The sequence below is a fragment of the Pelobates fuscus genome, chromosome 3, assembly GCF_036172605.1.
Source record: "Pelobates fuscus isolate aPelFus1 chromosome 3, aPelFus1.pri, whole genome shotgun sequence".
Taxonomy (NCBI): Eukaryota; Metazoa; Chordata; class Amphibia; order Anura; family Pelobatidae; genus Pelobates; species Pelobates fuscus.
Window position 1 is genome coordinate 351955919 of NC_086319.1, and position 23485 is coordinate 351979403.

At 41.1% G+C, this 23485-nt stretch overlaps 1 protein-coding gene across 2 annotated transcripts in view; it reads left to right on the forward strand.

The window, feature by feature from the left end:
• SHANK3 (SH3 and multiple ankyrin repeat domains 3) overlaps positions 1 to 23485 on the forward strand; it is a 334590-nt gene that overhangs the window by 154113 nt on the left and 156992 nt on the right. For both annotated transcript variants that reach the window (XM_063449167.1, XM_063449168.1), the window contains exons 4-5: positions 1046 to 1249; positions 2377 to 2448. In XM_063449167.1, coding sequence (XP_063305237.1) covers positions 1046 to 1249; positions 2377 to 2448 — 276 coding nt within the window. The remainder of the gene's footprint in view (positions 1 to 1045; positions 1250 to 2376; positions 2449 to 23485) is intronic.

Here is a 23485-nt window from a genome sequence, read left to right on the forward strand (position 1 = left end):
GACTCAGGGCAGAAAGAATAAATTTGCCGGAGACCTCCAAAGTAATTAAAACCACTAAATAAAACATTTAAAATCACCTATAACTTGTGTTAAACACAGCAAACATTGTAAGTAAGGAGGAGAAATGGAAACATTGGTTCATTTCGACTCTACTCTGTATGCTATCTCTATGTTAAGTTTTAGTTCAAATTGCAGAATTTGTAACAATAATTGACCAGGCGTTAAAATGGAGACAAGCAGTTGCAAGATAAAGAGGTGTGAATTGCTATATTTCATTTTGTTTTTCATGCCTTACAAATACATGATTGTTAAATATGGGGATATGTAAACATAATATTTTAAATCCTGGTAAGTGACAATTCCCCTTTAAAATAAACATTGTAGAAAAATATTTATACAATAAAAGACTAACTGTGAATCATTAGGCAAAGTAGATTGGGTAAGGATCTAAAACGTAAGTTTCCCTAACTCAACATTTTAAATTGTCAGAGTGTGATAAAAAGGTCAAAAAGTAAGTTTCTGTAGCCATCACATTATCAGCATGTTCCTCAGCTTTTTTGAGGTCAGGACCAGTTTGCTGTTCCTGAATTTCTGCTTGATGTTCGGTTAGAGACAATCTTCAAAAAGTACAGAGAAGGAACAGCTTGTTTTACTCTACTTCTTCTGAGAAAGTCACCGGGGTGCAATGGGTACTGTAAGAGTAGAGTAAATGACCTGAAGGCATGTATTGTAGTGATGTGGGAAATGTTGTAATAATAAATTAAAATGTTAAAGTAAGAAAACTGTGATTATCAGTTCAGTTTGCTATGGTTAAAAAAGCAAAACAGTTTTTACCATGTGAGGTTTTGTAGACGTTCCTTTGAGCCTTGAGGAACACAGTTTCCTTTTTATTTTTCATCTACTTATTTATTTGTTTTTTTTAAAGAGTCTTTTGTCTTTTCTTATGTGATATATAAACTGGTTGATTGATTTTACCTGTGTGGGTTAGACTGAATTCAAAACATATTCCTATTAATGATAAGCTCTCCTCTTTGGTTGTCTCCAGAAGTGCCTCCGGTTGAACCCCGATGCTCCTGTGTGGGTGTCCAAGCAGCGTATCCTGTGCACTCTGAACCACAGCCTAAAGGACGTTCTAAATTATGGACTCTTCCAGCCAGCATTTAATGGGAGAGCTGGTAAATTCCTTGATGAAGAGCGTCTTCTACGAGAGTATCCACCTTCTCTGGCCACCCCTGTACCCTACCTGGAGGTAACTTTACAAATACTTGGTCACTTAACTGACCTAAGAAAGTTAAATATGTGAGTATGAAATATATCTTACAATAGATACCTGAAATATGAATAACTGCATGTTTTAAAATAAATGATTGAGGCAAAAAAATATGTGCACGCAAATAACAGGCACCTACGCAGATAACCAATAGAAAGAAGATAAAGCATTGAATATTAGATACACGTAGAAGCAGGAGATTACTCTCTTACCCGAAGAAAAATACACTGACCATAATCCATTTGTAATCAAAATAAATAGGTTGAGTACATAGCCTGAGAGTGGGAAATCGTGGTCAAAAATAGCCCAAGGAAATAAATAACACATATAAAGAAATGCCAAATGCTATGAAATGTCTTTGTAGATATTGCATCTGGGGAACTTCATGAATTGCTGAATAAATAGTATGATCTCCTCAGTATCAGGAAATATTACTCAGAGGAGTGCTTATAATCTCATGAGAGTCACACATATACATCAGTGAGCATATTATATTTGGCAGCATAATCTTTCTAATAGAATGATATACATATCCATCATAGCAAGAACCAGTCAGTAGATGTCATTGTTCCTCAGTGGATATACACTGTAGAGCAAATCATAAAGTTATGCAAAAGGCAATTTTTTTTCCAAACACATATGTATAAATGGTAGGGGATATTTCACTTGGTTATATACATCTGAGAAGAATCCATATTCAGCAACATGGATGGATGATCCCCAAAGGAGGTACAATCTAGATGAGATTATGTGTAATATATAACAGTGTTCAACAGATGAAATACACCTAACACCAAACATTGTTCATCAGAGTGCAATTTCTTCACATTTAGAATACACGGGATAGTAAAAAAACATTTAGTAATGGGGAAAAGAAAGTACCAAAAAGGATGCATAGCTAATGAGATATAGCATTCCTTTGTCCGTGAATAGCTGGAAGCATAATATATTATTTAGCAATGCCTATTTCATAGATCTGTACACCTGAAAAATACAATGCTTTGTAGGCCAGAAACACTTTTGAAGAAGGAGGCTACCTAGTAAAAAAGTAGCTCTTTGAGCGGTTTACTTACCTGGGCAGGAATTCCCCTTTTATGTCTCCTCAGTTCCGCTACAAGAGAAGAGTTTACACACAGACACTGCTGGACGACAAGCAGTTTGCCAAACTTCATACAAAGGTGAGAGAATTCAAGAGAAATATGTATAAATAAATTCTGGTAATGCTCATTTTGATACACCTATATCACTTGTAGGAATAAACAACCCAAAAGTTAGCCTCTTGCTTTTTAATTACAGTTTAAACGTTCATGTCAAACATCAGAAACAAAAAAAAGACATTGTTGTCCTTTATGCATTATAGGTGTTGGAAAAAATTCTTATAAAAACTTTATTTAAAAAAATAATATTGCCAAAAATACTTTTTGAGTCGGCATATACTACTATTGGTAGATTATATTTTTGTGCTTTTTTAGTTTTTATACCCCATTAGAATTTTCTAAATTTTATTTTAATTTATGAAATACTAGTTGCTTAGTTGTGGACCTGATTACTTACCGGTATATTAAGTATACTGACATTATTGTCCTTTATGCATTATAGGTGTTGGAAAAAGTCTTATAAAAACTGTTTTATTTAAAAAAAAATGAATATTGCCAAAAATACTTTTTGAGTCGGCATATACTATTGGTCAATTGTATTTTTGTACAAAACTCCATTCCCTGTTTAAAAAAAAAACAAAAAAACAAAAACACAATATTAGCATCCAGACTCATACTTTACTCACCTTGTGTATCTGGTGTCCTGCATCTATACCCCCATTGGCGCCGTCCGCTGCATGTGACACAGCCGAAACTACATGAAGGCGGAGCCTGTAGACGTCACATCAAGACGTGACGTTGCTCGCCTCTGCCCGCCTCCGCGCGTCTCGATTCTCTCCTGGACCGCCTCTTGGCGTCTCCATTTACCACATCCATGCGAGTTTGACATCCACGATGTAACCCAATTGATATAGGGACCCAATACATGACCCACGGTGACTTTCCAAACACTTGAGATACACTTGAGATAAGACACTGTAATTGAAAAATATGCACTGACACAGATATCCTCTTGTCTTGTTAAGTTTATGTTCAATGCCAGTGATCCCTAATTTGCACCAGTAGTTTTGAGAAATAAATAGAAGATCTGGAGTTATTGTTGTATTGAGGTGGAAATATGAGAAACAAGTAAAAAATAGTATATCAAACTAAAAGCATTGTTTTCTTAAACAGTTGCCAATCTCAATATTAGTGGAAACTATGTAGACACTTATCTTACAATATCAATTTTATTAGTATAGATATTTTTATAGATATATAAATATTCAGCCTGAAAAAAGAATAGTGCTAGCTTAGTTTGGGCAAACATATGTACAACAAAGTTCAATCTTTAAAGTTTCTGTGAATTTTAATTGCCTTTTCATTGACGTAGACAAATATCACACCAAGTTGTAGCTGCTATTTTCCAGTTCCAATTATACACCTTATTGGTAAACAGATTAACTAATGAGAGAATTCATGTGTGTGTTTATTGTTATATTTTGGTTAAAGCTGTGCAACATTTTTGTCAGGCTAGGCATCTCTGCACATCTTTTCTCTTGCACTTCTATGATTATTGAGTGCCCCAGCCTCTACTAGCTAAAACCATGGGAATTGCAAGGGTCCAAAACCATCCAGGGCTTGAAACCAAGACAAGAAAGCCTTCTCAAAGCCCCAAAACTGGTCCCTCATAAATTCTACCCATTGACACTAGCTATATACACTGATCAGCCACAGCATTAAAACCACTGACACGTGAAGTGTATAGCATTGATTATATTGTTACAATGGCACCTTTCAGGGGGTGGGATATATTAGGCAGCACATGGACAGTCAGTTCTTGAATTTCATGTGTTGGAAGCAGGAAAAATGGTCAAGCAAAACGATTTGAGTTGCTCTGACTAGGGCCAAATAGTGATAGTTAGACAACCGGGTCAGAGCATCACCAAAATGGCAAGGTTTGTGGGTGCTCCCAGGATGCAGTGGTCAGTACCTAACAAAAGTGGTGCAAGGAAGGACCACTGGTGAACCAGCATCAGGGTCAAGGATGCCCAAAGCTCATTGATGCATGGGGAAGCGAAGGCTAAACCGTTTGTTCCGATCACACAGAAGCTACTGTAGCTCAAATTGCTGATAAACCGAATGCTGGCCATGATAGAAAGGTGTCAGAACACATAGTCCATCACAGTTTGCTGTAAATGGGGCTGCATAACCGCAGACTGGTCAAAATGGCCATGATGACCCATGCCAACTGCCAAATGCACCTTCAGTGAGCATCAGACTGGGCCATGGAGCAATAGAAGAAGTTTTCCTTGTCTGATTAATCAGGTTTTGTTTAAGATCAGGTGGACAGTTAGGTGTGTGTGCATTGTTTGGGAGGAAAACAGGCTGGCAGAGGCAGCGTTATGCTGTGGGCAATGTTCTGCTTGAAATCCTTGGGTCTTGGCATTCTTGTTGCTGTTATGTACCACCTGCCTAGAGATTGTTGCAGACCATGTACACCTTTTCATGGCAGTAGTCTTCCCTGATGGTAGTGGCTTCTTTCAGCAACATAATGTATCTTGCCACTGCAAAATTTGTTCAGGAATGGTTTGAGGGACCTGGCAAAGAGTTCAAGGTGTTGCATTGGCCTCCAAATTCCCCAGATCTAAATCCATGGAGGCCCCAGCTTGCAACTGCTAATGTGCTGGTGTCAAATACCACAGGACATGTTCAGAGGTGAGTCAGAGCATCAGAGCTGTTTTGGCTGTTTTTGAGGGAACCTACACAATGTTAAGCAGGTTGTTTTAGTGTTGTGGCTGGTCAGTGTATGTGTCTTGACTTGGATACATACTTAAAGACATTTACTCCCAGCTTGACTCTTACAGACACACATACAAATACATGCATGTTTACAGATGCATACATAACCATATAGATAAACAGAGATTAACACACACAAACAAAGACAGGGTCACGCAATCACATGCACATAAGGGCACACACATTTATACACAGACAAACATAGACTGGCTACAGAGACACAGGCACACAAAGACACAAGCATACACAGACAAACACTGACACAGACATGCTACATTGTCATAGACACACACAGACATACACTAGCTGGCACACATGTAAGCTAAACTGGCACAGACAGAGATGGGGAAAATGGATCAAGTGTCCTATTACCTGCATCTCTCTCTTAAATGTGCAGATTCTGCTCCCAGCCAGGGCTCAACAAGAAGACTGGGAGGGAGAGCAGCAGAAAAGAACTAGGTTAGGGGTCCTAATTGACCCCCTCCCCATCAGCAGCTAAAGGATTCAGGGCTACAGAGCCCCAATTTATGGGCTATATCAGCCCCCTCCAAGCTCCCCCTAGCAATGCCCTTGGCTCAAACCAAACATTTACAGGCTTATTCACTAAAGTGAGAATTAAAAGTGATTTTAAAATGTAAAGCCAAAATATGCAAATCTCACATTAGTGAATAACCCTGTTAGGGAGACGGTGGTCAGCCATGCCTGCTTCTTATATTTTGTATATGGTTTGTTTATTCTTCTCCAAAATATTGTTTAGAAATGTCTCTATATCTTGCCTATCAACTCAAATTAAATTATTGCTATATAATTTTCCCTGTTCTCTACTTGAAAACTTTCTGAAAATCTTTAATCCACTTCTGTGTATTTCAAATATAGCAAATTGTCATTTTCTCACTTTATTGCTCACAAGATTATAACAAGCTAAAACAAACAGAGAAAGTTCTCACATTTTCCTGAAAGTAATAACACTGTCATAGTTATCTCAGCCTGTTCTAGAGGCATTTTTTCATTCTGTAAGACATAATTATAAATCTGTAAAGTGAGACCCCTGGGAAATTTTTATTACTAATTATTTTGTAAGCACATGCTGTATAACCACTAGGACTTGGTGATTTGTCGTTAGGGAGAGATATCTATATAATCACCCTTTACACCTCATCTTTGCTAAAATTCTTATTTAATGCTTTATGTGCATTTATGATTACGAGACAAAGGTCTAACAGCGCAGTGATTTCTAAAGTTTATCTTGATGATTTGGAGAGATTTGAGAACATCATTTTCTAAACGCACTTACAATGCTTTGTAAGTGCGTTTAGAAAATGTCCTAATTAATTTATTTGGCATTGTGGTGATCTATACTTTTGGTGCCTTGAAAACAAATCTATGTCGTGTATGAAGTACCAATGCAATTTTTGCTTTGGCAAAACCGGAGGGCATTGATTACAAAATTGTAAATTGTGTTTGCCTTAATATGTAGTGTGTACTTTTAATACATGTAAACTGGGAAAACTACTGACGGTGCACCTGAGCTCGCAAGCTTAAGAGGTCCATTGGGTGGCCCATGCACTTAGGGCCACACGATGGACATCTTTAACCAGATACCCGTTCAGGCGCCACGGACATTTAGCAGTGTGACAGGGCCCCTTGGTCTGTGAAAGCCAGTGAGTACAAGCTTCCTCCAAGCATACCAACGAGACACACGGGTGTCACGTATTCATCCGCTTATAAAAATGTGGTTAATGGCATTTACTGTCCACACAGGAAAAGTTGTGCCGAGCAGCAACCAAATCCACAGAAGGGTTAATGCTGAGCAGCAATTATGCAAATGGAAACCTGGGAACTGCCTTTGGGGTCAAAGGCCGGTTACAGCCTATCAGATCTAGAGGAGGGGTATTTAGGCCCAGTTCTCATCCTGCTCAGTGCCCTGTCATGGTTTCCCTTGTGGTTGTCCAAGAGCGCGTTCCTGATTCAAGTTTCTTCTGGTTTTTGACTTTGGCTTTGATTTTGACTTCCCTGTATTCTGTATACCTGACTTCTGGCTTTCTCTTATTGTTGTGTCTCTTACTGTATCCCCTGACCTCGGCAAGTATCCTGACTATTCTTTGGTATGTTAAGTCCGGCCATTCTAAGGCCCGGTAATACGTTAACCTATTAGTCACCTGTGTGACACAATTCTACGTGCTGGATCAACTAGTAATCTTGACATCGGGTCAGGGGAGGACCATACAGAAGAGGGAGACTGAGAGACATGACAACTGAGAAGAGGGATTAGGATCAAGCTCCCATCACACTTAGATGCCAATGGACCCCAAGTTTAGGGAGCCACCCTCCTGTACCAAGACATTATGGAAGCAGGGGGTGGCTAATATATGTAATGTGATATTTTTGTGTATGTGTTATCTCTGTGTGTGTGTTATCGGTGTGTATATGTGTTGTCTGTATGTGTGTCAGTGTTTGCATCTGTATGTGTCGGTGTGTGTATCTGTGTGTCTGTGTATCTGAGTGTGTGTGTGTTTATCTCTGTGTGTGTATCTGAATGAGTCAGCATGTGTCTGTATATATGTGAGTGTTTGTGTGTGTGTGTGGCACTGTATATGTATATGTGCAAACAGCTCAGCATTCAAACTCCAACACTACACACAATACACCCCTGCATTCAAATGCCAACACTACATACAGACACATCCCTACATTAAAAGGCAAACACTACACACAATTAAGCCACTGCTTTCAAATGGCAACAGTACATAAAAACACAACGCTACACACAAACACACCCCTACATTCACATCACTTCATACAAAAACATGCTTACATTCAAACATAAAAACACTGCTGTGTGCTTAGTACAACCCTGCAAGGCTAGCCAAATGGTAGATCCCCAGCGGGAAATGCATTGTGGTATTTGTCTGACAGACAGGGATCTACCTTTTTGTTCATCCTTGCAATAGGGGGGCCCCAAAAAATTATTGCACCACGGCCCTCTCTACTTTATCACTGCTACTGTGTAAATATATTTAAACATGTAAAGTATTTCAAGGAACAATGGGCTGAAAATACTCCTTAAAAAAATAAAATTATAAAAAAAAAACAGCAATGATTTGAAAGTTTTCCTCAGTATATTGTTTAGTGGGTCTGCCAGAGCTGCATATTTCAGATAACCCACAGCCTGTCTCATAACCAGGCTATGTGGAGCTGATGGCCAAGCCTCAGGCCATGCATGAGTGGTCCACGGCTTGTCTCTCTCTCTCTCCTGAGAGAAAAGAGAGCTCAGCCCCAGATGTGTGAACGGTGTATAGTCGCTGCATATAAATCTTGGATATAATTTGCATCCAGCTCTGAAACTTTGCTAATTGAGATGGAGCTACACACTGGCATAAAAGTAAAAGATCTCAAGATGAAACGCTGCACAAACAGTGCCTTTTCACCATAACCACTTCAGAAAGCTGAAATGGTTATGGTGTTTAGAATAACACTGTAACTGTGAGGGGTGCATTTACAGGGCTATTAACTAAAGGTAGGATTAAAATTTTTTTCCAATTTAAGGTCTAAATAGCCAAACTGGTATAGTTGATTTTTTTCAGTTCTGCTTAATTTAAAATTCACTTTAGTGACTGACCCTGTTAGTTTTTTTGTTCGTTTTAAAACTTAATGACATTCACTTGATTGATTGGATTTGGAAAGATGAAACATGGAGATGATTGTGCCAGGAAACCAAAGCATGTCTGGCATACTCTTACTAATTAATATTTAGGTTCTCAGTTTACAGATATGTAGTGTAATTCCAATTATAAATGTAATATGCAAAATGTAACAGATATACTAAATTGTATTTTATATATATTATCTGTATATTGTAGAGATAAAATCGAAACTGTGACTATGTATTGCACTTTGGTTTTCAGTGAACTATAATTTGATGTGTATAATTTGAATTCTGGTACGGTGGAATAAAGGGTGTGATTTGGTTAAATGACAATCAATATTTTTAACTCATGGTGCTTTTGGACTAAAAGTTAAATCATAACTTCCCAGGAAATGCCTGACTGCTGTTATTAGGAGTTGCAGTCTTATACCAGTCTGATATTCTTTCTTTATCTTAAAGGGACACTCAACTGCACTAATACAAAATAAATAAAAACATACTGTTTAGTAGATAGACCCCAAAATGAAAACATGCATGCATTTAATTAGGCATTTTTTTTCATTGGGGTAAATCTAAAAACAGCTTGCAAAGCCTGCAGGTCTCTTTTCTGCTGCCTTTGCAAACCCACCCCTTCTAAACCTGCCAAGACCTTCTGTAGCTGTCCAATCACAGACTTCCCAAAGCAGCTCAATGAGAAGTCTTTGCACGGCAGGTGCTCTGAGAAACTTCTGCTTCTTGAGTTTTTCTCCACTGAGCTAGCCAAACCAGGAAGTAACGGGACCAATTGTCTGCTTTAAAGCCAAGTGGGATCTAACCAGGTTAATTTATAAAAGTGTCAATTTCTATTGAAATCTGCACTTTTTATAAAAGGAAAAAAGACGACATGCTCTTCACACATAGCCTTTCAGCAATCTAAAGTGCTATTGGGGGCTGGTGTGTCCCTTTAAAAATATAACATACAGACCTTGAAAAGTAACTCATCTCTGTTATTTCCTAGCTTTTGCAAAATATTTTCAACATTCTGGTCAGTTCCCAACAATTCACAGCTTAGTGAATGACCCTGTTAATTTGTTACATTTTAGTCTTGTTAGGTTGCCTAGCCAGTGGTATTAGGGTTGCCACCCAGTATTTGAGGTTTTGTGGCCAGTGCCGGTATTACAGGAATACCGTCAATGCAGTGGCCGGTATTTCAGTCTGATGGAACTCTGAGACAGTATCTCCCAGATCTGACTGTATCTCTCCCTATGCTCCCTGAGACAGGCAAAGTGGGGAGAGATACATACTTGCAGATCTGGGAGATCCTCTCAGATCGATGTTTAGCTCCTTCCACAGTGAGGAGTCTTGCTCTTCTCTCTGAGTGTGCTCTGCCTCCTGCCTGAATTTCCAGCACTGAAGTGGTTAAAGGGAAACTATAGTGCCAGAAAAGCAAACTAGTTTTCCTGGCACTATAGCTTCCCCGTCTGTCAAGCCCCCCTTCGTGGTGCAGAAGGGGTTAAAAACTCCTTCTGTCACTTAGCTGGGTCCAGCGCTTATGTCCCTCAGCAATGGCTCGGGTCTACCTTCTCTCCTCCCCCGCGTTCGCATTAGGATATTATTCAATGCTTTCCAATGGGTTTTTTTGTGATGCAGGAAATCCCCATGCATAGCGTGAGGACGTCCAGCATCAGTTAGGTGACCAAAAGTTGCCTAATAGCCCGTAAATCCCTCTAGTGTCTTTCTGGTAGACAGCCACTAGAGATGGAGTTAACCCTAGCAGGTAGTAATTGCAAGTTCTTAAAAACTGCAGTGTGACAGAGCTCCAGTACTCTGACCGAGTACCTCCGCCAAGTCCGCTTCCTCGTAGCTATCAGGGACCCTGGAGCACTTCAGACCCAGTCGCTGAGGCTTGACTGGGATCTTTGAGGGCTTTGTCCACCCTGGACCAGGCTACTAGGATTATAGCCCTGGACACCCTTTCCATCAGCATAGCAGTAATCAGAACTATTTTCACAAACACCAGAAGACACTTGGTTAATGAGCACAGTACACATATTTATGCCCCCAACAGCCTCATTTAGGTACAATAGGGTGAATAGAGCACTATAGTACATGGAAGGGTGGGGTCAGACAATAGCAAGGGCCCAGAACCAAATGGGAGAAAGGGAAGCTAGTTTAACCCCTTAAGGACACATGACATGTGTGACATGTCCTGATTCCCTTTTATTCCAGAAGTTTGGTCCTTAAGCGGTTAAACTGGTCTGGCAGTGTCCCTGGAGGGGGTTCTCCTTCTCCCTAGTGGTCCAGTGGCTGCTGGGCGGGCGGCTGGCGAGGGAGCACTTCCTCTGAGCTGTCTGCTCAGCTCCCTCGCGCGCCGCAGAGTGAGGCTCGGAGGCGGAGCCGGACTTGACGTCACATTCCGGCTCCAAGCCTCAATCTGCGGCGTGTGAGAGAGCTGAGCAGACAGCTCAGAGGAGGTGCTCCCTCGCCAGCCGCCCACCCGCCCGTGCCGTCCGCCCAGCCCGGCATGTCAGTCAAGGCATTTGGGCATTTGCCCTGGGCATTTGGGGGCAGCGTTTTTTGCCGCCCCTGGAAAATGCCACCCAAGGCAAATGCCTTGTTTGCCTCGCGGCTAAAACGTCACTGCACAAGGTGCCAAAACACAATAGGAATCTGGGGACCCACACATAGTGTCTGATTTCCATCAAGGGGCCATTGTTGTGATAGGTTAGGATTACAGTTTTGTATTCCTAACATATAGTGTTCCTTTAATGCTGGTATTTAAAGATTGTCCCGAGCTGTTCTTGTTTGAGCCTATACAAGACGCACAATAAGTGAAATGGCCATTATTTTCCCATACAGCATTATTGGATGATGCATATATCTGCTCAGTGTAGAATATGTGCCTGCTATTGCATGGCCACATGAATATTGAAAGGGGACACCACTTTGTGTGGTCCCCGTTATTGTCTTAATAAGCAGATGATGTTCTATTCATTTGTCTTTTTTTTTCAAGGATGTTCTAAAAATATTCACTTGCCACTTTGCCGATACACATCTTTACATGTGCTATCATGAGTGACATTTGACATTTTTAGGCAGTTACTTGGATGGTATGTCACCTGTTTAATGCTGTAATGGATTTAAACATTCATTTACGTGGTTTAAAACGCTAACAAGGTGCTCATAAAACGCCTTTGTAACATTATCACACCTATCCTAAGCCATAACAAAACTGTGAAAATTTGTATGCGAGCATGTGAAATAACTGGAATTTTCATTTGTTTATGCATTTTTATTCCATTTGTCATTATTATTTATATTAAAAAAAAAAAAAAAAATTACTTTAGAAGCATATTTGCATTGACTGCATAAATTCTTTCCTACCATTCGAACGATGGCTTCGAGCTATCACATACTGGCTCCTACAAGAATCCATTTTATTTTGCCCCTATCTGCTGGAGAGTAGACCACTGAAGTCTAGGCCCCCAAGCAAATGCATCTTGATGCCCCTTTGTTTATTCACCCACTGTGATTAACATCTAACTAAGTTGATTGCTGTTCTGAAAACCAGCAGGGATTAACTATGACCACACACTGTGACATTGATGTCCCACTGTTGTCACCTTTATGCTACACGGCTTTCTGAAATAAAACAGTCTTCATTTCAGTTTCCATATGTTCTGGCAGAATGTCTTGGTTTAATTAAGGCTAGTTTTACTGTGTATTCTAAAATGAAAGATTACACTCCTGCGTATGTCGAGTGCAACTCGTCAGACCCCAGGAGACCTTGTAGTCAATAGACATGAATCTGTCAGTGCTTTAGCTTAGCAATTGAAAGAACTGGTATTGGGCTCTGTGTGTTGGTAACATCCCAAAAGCAGCATTGTCAGTGTTATGCTGGGGAGCTGCACTAAAAGCTTAACAAATTTTAAATTTTAATAAACAAGCATTTCACACGCCTCAGAGAGCATGTCAAGTGCAAATTATTTAACACCTTTCATCCTGACAAAATGCAAAAGCTTAATGGAATACTATAGTGTGAGGAGTACAAAACTGTATTCCTAATCCGATAGTGCCCCTGCCCCTAGCTAGATACAGCCCCCCCTTGTGCAAACAAAATTAATAAAATTACATAATTTTTATCTTTTTCCAACGCTGTAGATGTAACAGAACTAACATACAGAGAGGGCTCTGGTGCAAAATATTTTTTGGACCCCACTATCGCAAGGTTGGCCAAAAGGTAGATCCCCCATCTGCTTTAACATCTACCATTTTCCCATGCTTGCAGGGTTGTACTTAGCACTGAGCAGGGTTTGTGTGTTTGAATGTAAGCATGTTTTTATATGGAGTGTGTGTTAATGTAAGGGTGTGTGTGAATGTAGGGGTGTGTTTGTATGTAGTGTTGATGTTTGGATGCAGGGGTGCATTTGTGTGTAGTGTTGGCATTTGGATGCTGAGATGTATGCACATATTCACATACACTACTACACACCCACGGTGATACACATACACAGATTGACACACACAGATACAGACACACAGATTTAAAGACACACCGATACACACACACACTGACACACATTGAGAAACACAAATACAAATACTGACAATACAGATACACACTGACAATGTATATAAATGCAGGTCAATATTTACACTGTTATAGGTTGCCTCCAGTTTCTTACCTTTATAGTACTGGAGGGTGGCTTTTCTGTGGTCCAGTCTATTGGTTGAGGTAAGTGGGAGTTAGGGGCTGGATCTCCTGGTCTAGCCCCCTCCTCTCTGCCTTCTCCTGCTCCCCTGCGCGGTCTGCTCCTCTCTGCTCCCCCTGTGCAGCTCCATTCTCTGCGGCTGTCACTTCCTCCCAGGCTGCTGAAAAGAAGGGGGCCTTGTCACACCGTTATAGGCCCACAGCGTGTGACTGGGCTCCTGCTGACAAATGCCCACCAGGTTGACCTAAGTATATGGAACACTGGATGGGCCCTAGTGCTTGACACTAGTTCCGCCACTGCTTCCTCGGCACGAGTTTTGTTACTGCTCTCTCTGCACTAGGTCCGCCACTGCTCCTTCAGCACTGCTTACCTCTCTGCCTCCTGTAACATTATTGAGGAGGCATTACATTGTCTGGCATTGGTACATGGAGGATTATTATGGAACTGCATATATGGCATGCACCATGTATTCATCCAAGATTGCTCTCAGTAAGGCAACCACTGGAGCTGGATTTAACCCTGACTTTACATGGACAGTATAGTCACCCAGATAACCTATCTCAATGAAGTAATCTGGTTGCAATGTCTCTGTCCTTTTAACCCTGCAATGTAGCATATTGCAGTTTTTAGAAACTGCAGTGTTTACTTTGCAAGGTTAAAAAGACAAAGATATTGCACCCAGATTACTTCATTGAGATAGGTTACCTGGGTGACTATAGTTTGCCTGTAAAGCCAACCAAAGGAAGAAGACTTGTCAAGAGATGTTTGTCTACAGAGGGCTAGGTTGTTACAGCTTAACATTACACGGAGACCCAAGGATTTGTATATCACGCTTGATTTAATGAGGTCAGCAATATGTAACACATACATAGCATTCCATCACTGCAAAACCCTGTGTGATGATGAAAGTTGAATCATCCAAAACAAAATGTATTTCAGATGCAAAAATGCACGTTTTGTTATTTGACCTTTGTGACTGTCATTGACACCAGCAATATAAGCAAAGTAATACAGCATTATGACTTAATATGTATGCAACATACAGGATAGGTAATAACAAACTCAATGTTTTGTAGAATATAATGTTGACGTTAAAGTCAGATCCAGCACAGTTTAATTGAATAGTACAGTTGTGCCAGTAGTGGTGCATTAACTAGAACAGGTCTGATTTGTGATAACTGAGTCATCGAATTGAGATTTCACAGAGTATCCTGGGTGTCCGAGTGAATACAATTCAATCAATATATTAAAGGAACACTATAGCGTTAAGAATGCTAAACTGTATTCCTTACACTATGGTGTCCCTCTGCCCTAAAGCTATTGTCTGGCCATCCCACCTCGTGATTAAAGGGACACTATAGTCACCTTAACAACTTTAGCTTAATGAAGCAGTTTTGGTGTATAGAACATGCCCCTGCAGCCTCACTGCTCAATCCTCTGCCATTTAGGAGTTAAATCCCTTTGTTTATGAACCCTAGCCACACCTCCCTGCATGTGACTTGCACAGCCTTCCATAAACACTTCCTGTAAAGAGAGCCCTATTTAGGCTTTCTTTATTGCAAGTTCTGTTTAATTAAGATTTTCTTATCCCCTGCTATGTTAATAGCTTGCTAGACCCTGCAAGAGCCTCCTGTATGTGATTAAAGTTCAATTTAGAGATTGAGATACAATTATTTAACCCCTTAACCCCTTAAGGACACATGACATGTGTGACATGTCATGATTCCCTTTTATTCCAAAAGTTTGGTCCTTAAGGGGTTAAGGACACATGACATGTGTGACATGTCATGATTCCCTTTTATTCCAGAAGTTTGGTCCTTAAGGGGTTAAGGTAAATTACATCTGTTTGAAAGTGAAACCAGTTTCTTTTTTTCATGCAGGCTCTGTCAATCATAGCCAGGGGAGGTGTGGCTAGGGCTGCATAAACAGAAACAAAGTTATTTAACTCCTAAATGACAGTGAACTTGCAGGGGAATGATCTATACACTAAAACTGCTTTATTTAGCTAAAGTAATTTAGGTGACTATAGTGTTCCTTTAAAGGGTTAAAACTCTGTGAAACTGCAGGAAACGCCTATCCACTAGAGGCTGTCTTAACCCTGCAATATAAACATTGCAGGGTTAAGGGGACAATAACACTGCACCCAGACCACTTCAATGAGATTAAATGAGCTGGGTGCCTATAGTGTCCCTTTAACACATGTAGAATTTATTCATATTGGTGGACTTTCGTTAAGAGCAAGCTTGGAAATGTTCACTTGTTAGCTCTTTCAGTACCAATGACATGTCAGTAATTATAAGAGATCCCCATAATCCTGGTCTTTAAGGGGTTAATGCCCCCATTCCGGTTTTGTGTGTGTGTCACAGCTGGATAAGACAGAGTGCCATGCAAAGAATGAACTACGGCTTTGTAATACTTGAGATTTCCTGTCCACATGTCTATGGCTTCCTTCACCAGTGACCCGTTATTTTAAATGTTGTTTTTGAGCCAGTGAACCAATGGAAAATTGAAGCTGGCCACTTTTAGACAAAACTTTGTTACATGTGGGTTTACAGAGGAAGAGGTTCTATTTCAACGGTCAAAAGGAAAGTCAAATAAATCAATGGGGCCTGATGGAATACACCCAAAGTTATTAAAATAGCTTAGTGGTGTGCTAACAAAACCATTAACGGATTTATTTAACCCATGGGTAGTCAATAGTGGGCGGTTTGGGATTTCAAGTGGGCGGTGGTGGGTTCTGCAGAAAACGCCCAGTGAGCCTCGATGGCCGTGGACCAAGGCCGGCAGGGGAGATCCTTTCATCTCAACTGCCAGCCCATGCAGAGTCAGTCCTGCTGTAAGCAAAAAAATCTAAAATCTCCCACACGGGCACACTGGCACTTAGTTCCAGCAGAGGGAGGGAAGGGTCTGGGAGGCTCTGTGTTCCTCCCGCGAACAGGATGGTCAGAGCGGTGACGTGTGTTACCATGACAATGCTCCAATACAGTGCTCTGCCCCCAGGAAGACAGCAGTGTCAGTCTGCAACCAGAGGAGCTGCAGGGTAAAGTGAACATGCCACCACTGGACCACTAGGGCTTGCAGCATTATGTCCCCCCTTTCTGGTAAAAGGTAAAAAGAAGGAAGGAGGAGACATTAATATAGATTTTTACATCTCACACACCCATACAAAGCATAGACCTTATGCACCCTTCACACACATCCCTTACCCCTTCACGCACACCCCTTACACACACTGTCCTCCTCACACACACACACACTGCTCCCTCACACAGACTGCCCCCCCACACACAAACATACTACACCCCTCAATCACACACAAAGACTGCCCCCTCACACACACTCCACCCCTCACACTTACTGCCCCCCTCACACGCACACTGCCCCCCTCACACACGCACAGTCCCCTTTACACATGTACTGCACCTCTCACACACGCACAACGTGTCACACACACTGCACCCTTCACATACACACACTGCACCCTTCACATACACACACACACACACACACACACTGCACCTTTCACCCACATACAGCGCCTCACACACACACTGCCCCTCTAACACATACACACGCACACACACACACACAGCACAATTCACGCACACAGCACCTCACAGACACACATGCAAAAAAAAAGAATTAAAAAAAGGAAAAAAAATAGATACATTTAAGTACATTTTATTTTAAAGAAAACCCTAATTTCTAAAAAAAAAAAAATGTTTAAAATTGCACTTGCGCTATAAAATTAGTTACTGGGTCAGTAAGGAAATTTTACCCACTGGGGTGGGCGGTAAGGAAATTTTACCATCAACAAAAATTCAAAAGTGGGCAGTTGGTGTTAAAAGGTTGACTACCCCTGATTTAACCAATCATTGTTAAAAGGACTAGTCCCAGAAGATTGGAAGTTAGCGAATGTTGTGCTGATTCACAAGAAAGGTAGTAGGGAGGAGTCGGGCAACTATAGTGGTAAGGTATGTCTTTTTGCTGATGATACTAAGATATGTAACAGTATTGATGTTCCAGGAGGGATAAGCCAAATGGCAAATTATTTAGGTAAACTAGAAAAAAGGGTCAGAGTTGTGGCAACAGCCATTTAATGTGGATAAGTGCAAGAGAATGCATCTTGGACGTAAAAACCCAAGGGCAGAGTACAGAATATTTGATAGAGGCCTAACCTCAACATCTGAGGAAAGGGATTTAGGGGTGATAATTTCTGAGGACTTAAAGGTAGACAGACAATGTAATAGAGCAGCAGGAAATGCTAGCAGAATGCTTGGTTGTATAGGGAGAGGTATAAGCAGTAGAAGTGCTCATGCCATTGTACAGAACACTGGTGAGACCTCACTTGGAGTATTGTACGCAGTACTGGAGACTGTATCTCCAGAAGGATATTGATACTTTAGAGAGAGTTCAGAGAAGGGCTACTAAACTGGTTCATGGATTGCAGGATAAAACTTACCAGGAAAGGTTAAAGGATCTTAACATGCATAGCTTGGAGGAAAGAAGAGACAGGGGGGATATGATAGAAACATTTAAATACATAAAGGGAATCAACACAGTAAAGGAGGAGACTATATTTAAAAGAAGAAAAACTACCACAACAAGAGGATATAGTCTTAAATTAGAGTGGCAAAGGTTTAAAAATAATATCCCGAAGTATTACTTTACTAAGAGGATAGTGGATGCATGGAATAGGCTTCCAGTTGAAGTGGTAGAGGTTAACACAGTAAAGGAGTTTAAGCATGCGTAGGATATGCATAAGGCTATCCTAACTATAAGATAAGGCCAGGGACTAATGAAAGTATTTAGAAAATTGGGCAGACTAGATGGGCCGTATGGTTCTTATCTGCCGTTACATTCTGTGTTTCTGTTTCTATATTAAGTGTGCCAATGTTGGCCTCTGTGTGCACTTGGCTTAGAGTAGGAAATATTTTGACTAACAAATGACTGTGTGTAAAAATAAAGGTTACCTCCTTCAGTCAGTGTGAGATCCTCCTCTCTCCAGGTCTTGTCAGCACTGTCTCATTCTTGTCTCAACTCCCTCTAAGGAGACTCCCCAGGGGCAGGTTCTCTCTCCACATGGGAGGAGATTGATTTCCATATCAAGTATAACTAGCTCTCTAGTGTGCTACAGAACGAAAGGGCATATGCCAGAGTTCATCTAATCCAGTAGCCACAATGTCATAGGTTTATACATGGTGGGAGAGGCAAGTTGAGAGTAATATGAGAGGGAAGGGTGCAAGTGATTTTTGGAAGGAGACGATGGGGACAAGGTTTTATGAGGGGGGACCAGGGTAGTGCCAAAAAGAAGGAGTAAAGGTGTGTAGAGTAGAGGCAATGTGCAGCATATTTATATCAGAGACTCTAGGACCCGTCAACATGGGCATCCCATGAATCAAGAAGCCGTGGGCATGGTAAAAGGACTCGGAGGAGGAACAGTGATGTGAATCACGTCACTGTTGCTGCCCAAAGTGGGAGGAAAGGAAAAATTGGAAAATCAGCCTGACATGAATGTATAGCAGGCCTGCCCACTGACGCAAACTGTTTCAGTGATCTCTGCGAAAGTCCTAGTGACCTTACGCCTAACGTTGCTCTCCCATTAGAGACAGTTTCCTGGTGTCTCCAAAAGATAACAAACCTAGGATGGCCGGATAGGCCCCTAAAATCAGGACTGTCCTTCAGAAATCATGACGGTTTGGAGGCCTGATGAGCAATGTATATAGTTCAGAGCCTATGGCAATGTGCATGAAATGTGTATAATGGCTTCTGGCAATGTATACTGTGTTTATTTTATAGCATCTGTAAAATGTGCAAAATATATTCTTTGGCATGGTAATTCACTAAACTCTGAACTTTAGCAAACAAATCTAAATTGTAAAATTGAAGCTAGAATAGCTCATTTGGAAACCGTCTCCATCTCAGCTCTTGTCACAGCCAGGTGGATTTGCCGGGAGTCCACGTAATGTTAGGTTATTCACTAAACCATGGATTGTGGGCTCCCCTCGGTGCATTTTACTTTCCAGAACTGCATGTTGTCGGATTTCTGCACTGTAAGCCTGTATTTAATCCATGCTGTTTTTCACATTCAAGCTTTATAACCCCTTGCAAGGTTTTCTGTGCTTCGAGTATGATCCAGTTTAATCCTGTGTTAAAACCAGAAGGAGGATGTCGTTGGTGTGACCTAGTGTTGCACTTTACTGTTACAAATTGTAATTATTAGTGGTTTCACACTGCAGTGTAGTGTTTAAATCTCCATCAACTACTGATGTCCTTGCATCTATATTTATTTTAAAGGATATATATATATATATTTTTTTTTTTTCTTTTAAAAAAAAAGAAGTTTTTTTAATGGCACTCACCCCTTGTGTTTTTTTGTTTTTTGAATTAGAAGGTAACAAAAAGTCACAATAAAACATACAGCTCACTGTAGTGGTTAAGGTGACAGGAGTGCCCTGGCACGCTTCCATTGTATGTAGTGAAATCGTCGTGGAACAGTTTGCCTTCTTAGCGGGTTCCGTTCCCTACCTCCTTTATTAATGACAGCTAGCTTTATTGAGCTAATTAATTGGATGATCTATCTGAGTTAAATCATTGGATGATCTATGTGAACTAGCTCATTTCCACCTGATTGCTCTCAGCCGATGAACTAAGCCCTAAGCTTTTACAGGTAACTCGGCTCTTTGTCATTAATAGCGGACGTAGAGAGTGTAACTTGGCAGACCCTAGGTAAGAACATAAAAAAATGGTTTGACTACTTATAATGGAAGGGTGCCAGGGCACTTTTGGATGCTCAATGACTGCACATAGTTGTAGTGGTTATGGTACTTAAATATTGTTCCTCTAATGATGACTTCTGTCTAGTCTATTGTTGGACTGCCCACCCTCTCCTTTCTTTGAATGTGGCCACAACCACCCTGTACTTCTCTATGAGAAGCATTAAAGGAACACTCCATACAAATATAAAGAGCTAAAGAGCTCTAGCATGAGAAAAAAAGCCCTGTATTTGTTCTGCACAGTGCAAGCAAATTTAATAACATGCTTGCACTGTGTTTCCTTGCAACTTGTCTCTGGTGTCTCTATAAATGGATACCAGGAGACAAAGGCCAGGAAAGGGTATTGTGCATGTGTTTGGAGCCTGCTTGTGGTATTGCGTGTGTGTAGAGTGAGCTGATTGTGGTGTGGTATTGTGTAATAAGGTCGGTTTTAGTAGTGTTGTGTTTTTGGTGTAATGTAATGCATATATGGCTCGGGGCTATAAAGAATGTGTGTATAGGGGATGTAGTAAGTGTGTGCATACAGGCTATAGTGTGTGTGTGTGTGTGTATAGGTGATGTAGTGTTTGTAGGGGTTGTAGAGAGTGTGTGTTTCGGGGTGTAGTATGTGTTTGTTTACAATGAATCTAGTGTGTTTATAAGGGATCCAGAGTGTGCATTTTAGGAATGTAGTGTGTGTGTGTAGATGGTGCAGTGTGTGTGTATACAGGAGTCTAGTGTGTGTTTGAAGGACCCAGAATGTGTAGGAGATCTAGTGAGTGTGTGTATATAAGGATTCAGAGTGTATAAAGGGATCTAGTGTGCATATATGATCCAGAGTTGGGTAAGGGATCTAGTGTGTGTCTGGAACGTAATGTGTTTAGGAGTGCAGTATGTGTGTGAGGGGTGCTGTAGTATATATATATATATATATATATATATATATATATATATATATATATAAATTATAAAATATAAATATGTTCGGAAGTATTGTGTGTGTGTGTTTGGTGCAGTGGGTGTCTGTGAGGGATGTAGTGTGTATGTGAAGGGTGCAGTATGTGTGTGCGATGGATGCTGTGTTTGAGGGGTGCTGTGTGTGATGTGTGGGGGCTGTGTGTGATGTGTGTGTGGGTGCTGTGTGTGAGGGTGCTGTTTATGATGTGTGTGAGGGTGCTGTGTATGATGTGTGTAAGGGTGCTGTGTGTGATGGGTGCTGTGTATGATGTGTGTAAGGGTGCTGGGTGTGAGAGTACTGTGTGTGACGGGTGTGAGGGTGCTGTGTGTGATGTGTGTGAGAGTGCTGTGTATGATGGGTGTGAGAGTGCTATGTGTGATGTGTGTGAGAGTGCTGTGTGTGATGGGTGTGTGAGTGCTGAGTGTGCTATGTGTGAGACTGATGTGTGTGAGAGTGCTGGGTGTGATGTGTGTGAGAGTGCTGGGTGTGATGCGTGTGAGAGTGCTGTGTGTGATGGGTGTGAGAGTGCTGTGTGTGATGGGTGTGAGAGTGCTGTGTGTGATGGGGTGTGAGAGTGCTGTGTGTGATGGGGTGTCAGAGCGCTGTGTGTGATGGGTGTGAGAGTTCTGTGTATGATGGGTGTGAGAGTGCTATGTGTGAGAGTGATGTGTGTGATAGTGCTATGGGTGAATATTAGAAGGGATTGTGTGTGTTTTTGGGGGGTAAAAAATAAAAATAAAACTAAGCAGTTATAATGTCACCCCCTCCCTTCTTACCTTTAGTCTGGGAGGGGGGGACCGGCATTGTGGTACCTGGGAGGGGGGGGTTCCGGCACTCTTTCATCCCTGGTGGTTCAGTGGGTGAGTGTTCACTCTCGCGAGATCCAGTCGTTGCCATGGCAACGCGCCGGATCTCGTGAGAGGAACCCAGCTGATCTGCAAGTTAGAGCTCGCCGAGTCCTCTCCCTCCCCAGCCGCAGGTCTATGCAAGTGGGCTCGTATAGTGCCGGCCCTGCATAGACCGGCAGGGGAGATCCTGTAACCTCCCCTGCCGGCCTCGGCCCATGGTCACCGCGGCCCACCGGGCATTTGCCCGGTGTGCCCGATGGCCAGTCCGGGCCTGACAATTTCCCTTTAAATAAGATGAAGCAGTTACAGTATCTACAGGGTCCCTTTAAGGCAATGCTGGCTTTAAGACTGAAAGATTTCCAACTCGGTTTGAGTCGTGTAAACTAAAATGACAAAAAGTCCTTGTACTGCACTATAAACTTGATCCTGGGACATAAATAGATCCTATAGAGATGAGTATTTATGTCATGTTTAATAGACTTAATACAAGGTTTTTATTTCAATCTTAGCTTCATATTGTAAGAAATAATTCAGATCTCTATGTTAGGGCAATATAATGTACTATATATATATACTATATTTAAAAGAAGAAAGTCTACCACAACAAGAGGACATAGCCTTAAATTAGAGGGACAAAGGTTTAAAAATAGTATCAGGAAGTATTACTTTACTGAGAGGGTAGTGGATGCATGGAATAGCCTTCCAGCTGAAGTGGTAGAGGTTAACACAGTAAAGGAGTGTAAGCATGCGTGGGATAGGCATAAGGCTATCCTAACTATAAGATAAGGCCAGGGACTAATGAAAGTATTTAGAAAATTGGGCAGACTAGATGGGCCGAATGGTTCTATCTGCCGTCACATTCTATGTTTCTATAAATAAAAGGAACTAGACTCCATCATCTTCAGATGCTCTAAAGACGGATTTGATAGTTTCATGTAATTATTCCAATTGACCGAACTCCAAGTATACATACCGTCTCTGTATTTGAAAGTTCTTGTAATTTTCAAATAATGAATTCTGTATTTAACCCTAGATTGTTTTGTTATGTAATACAATTGACTTGCATGGTTTATCTTAGTCTGATTATTGAGTGTAAAAGATCAGTGGGTACGTTGAAAAATAAAGCCAGTGAACGAAAGCATTGTTTGTTGAATAAATAAAAGAACAATGTATATGATTGTACCGCTTAACCCCTTAAGGACACATGACGTGTGTGACACGTCATTATTCCATTTTATTCCAGAAGTTTGGTCCTTAAGGGGTTAAACTGCTGTGAGATCCAACATATTGTAAGAGACATTATAACCCTGATCCAGAACTGTCGTTATATAGTGGAACCATGCATTATGCAAAAATAATGCCACTTTTTGGGTTCTGGAATCATCTGCCTTTCCCATAATTCACCACTGGTATGTGTTCATTGATTCCATGTCTTACCT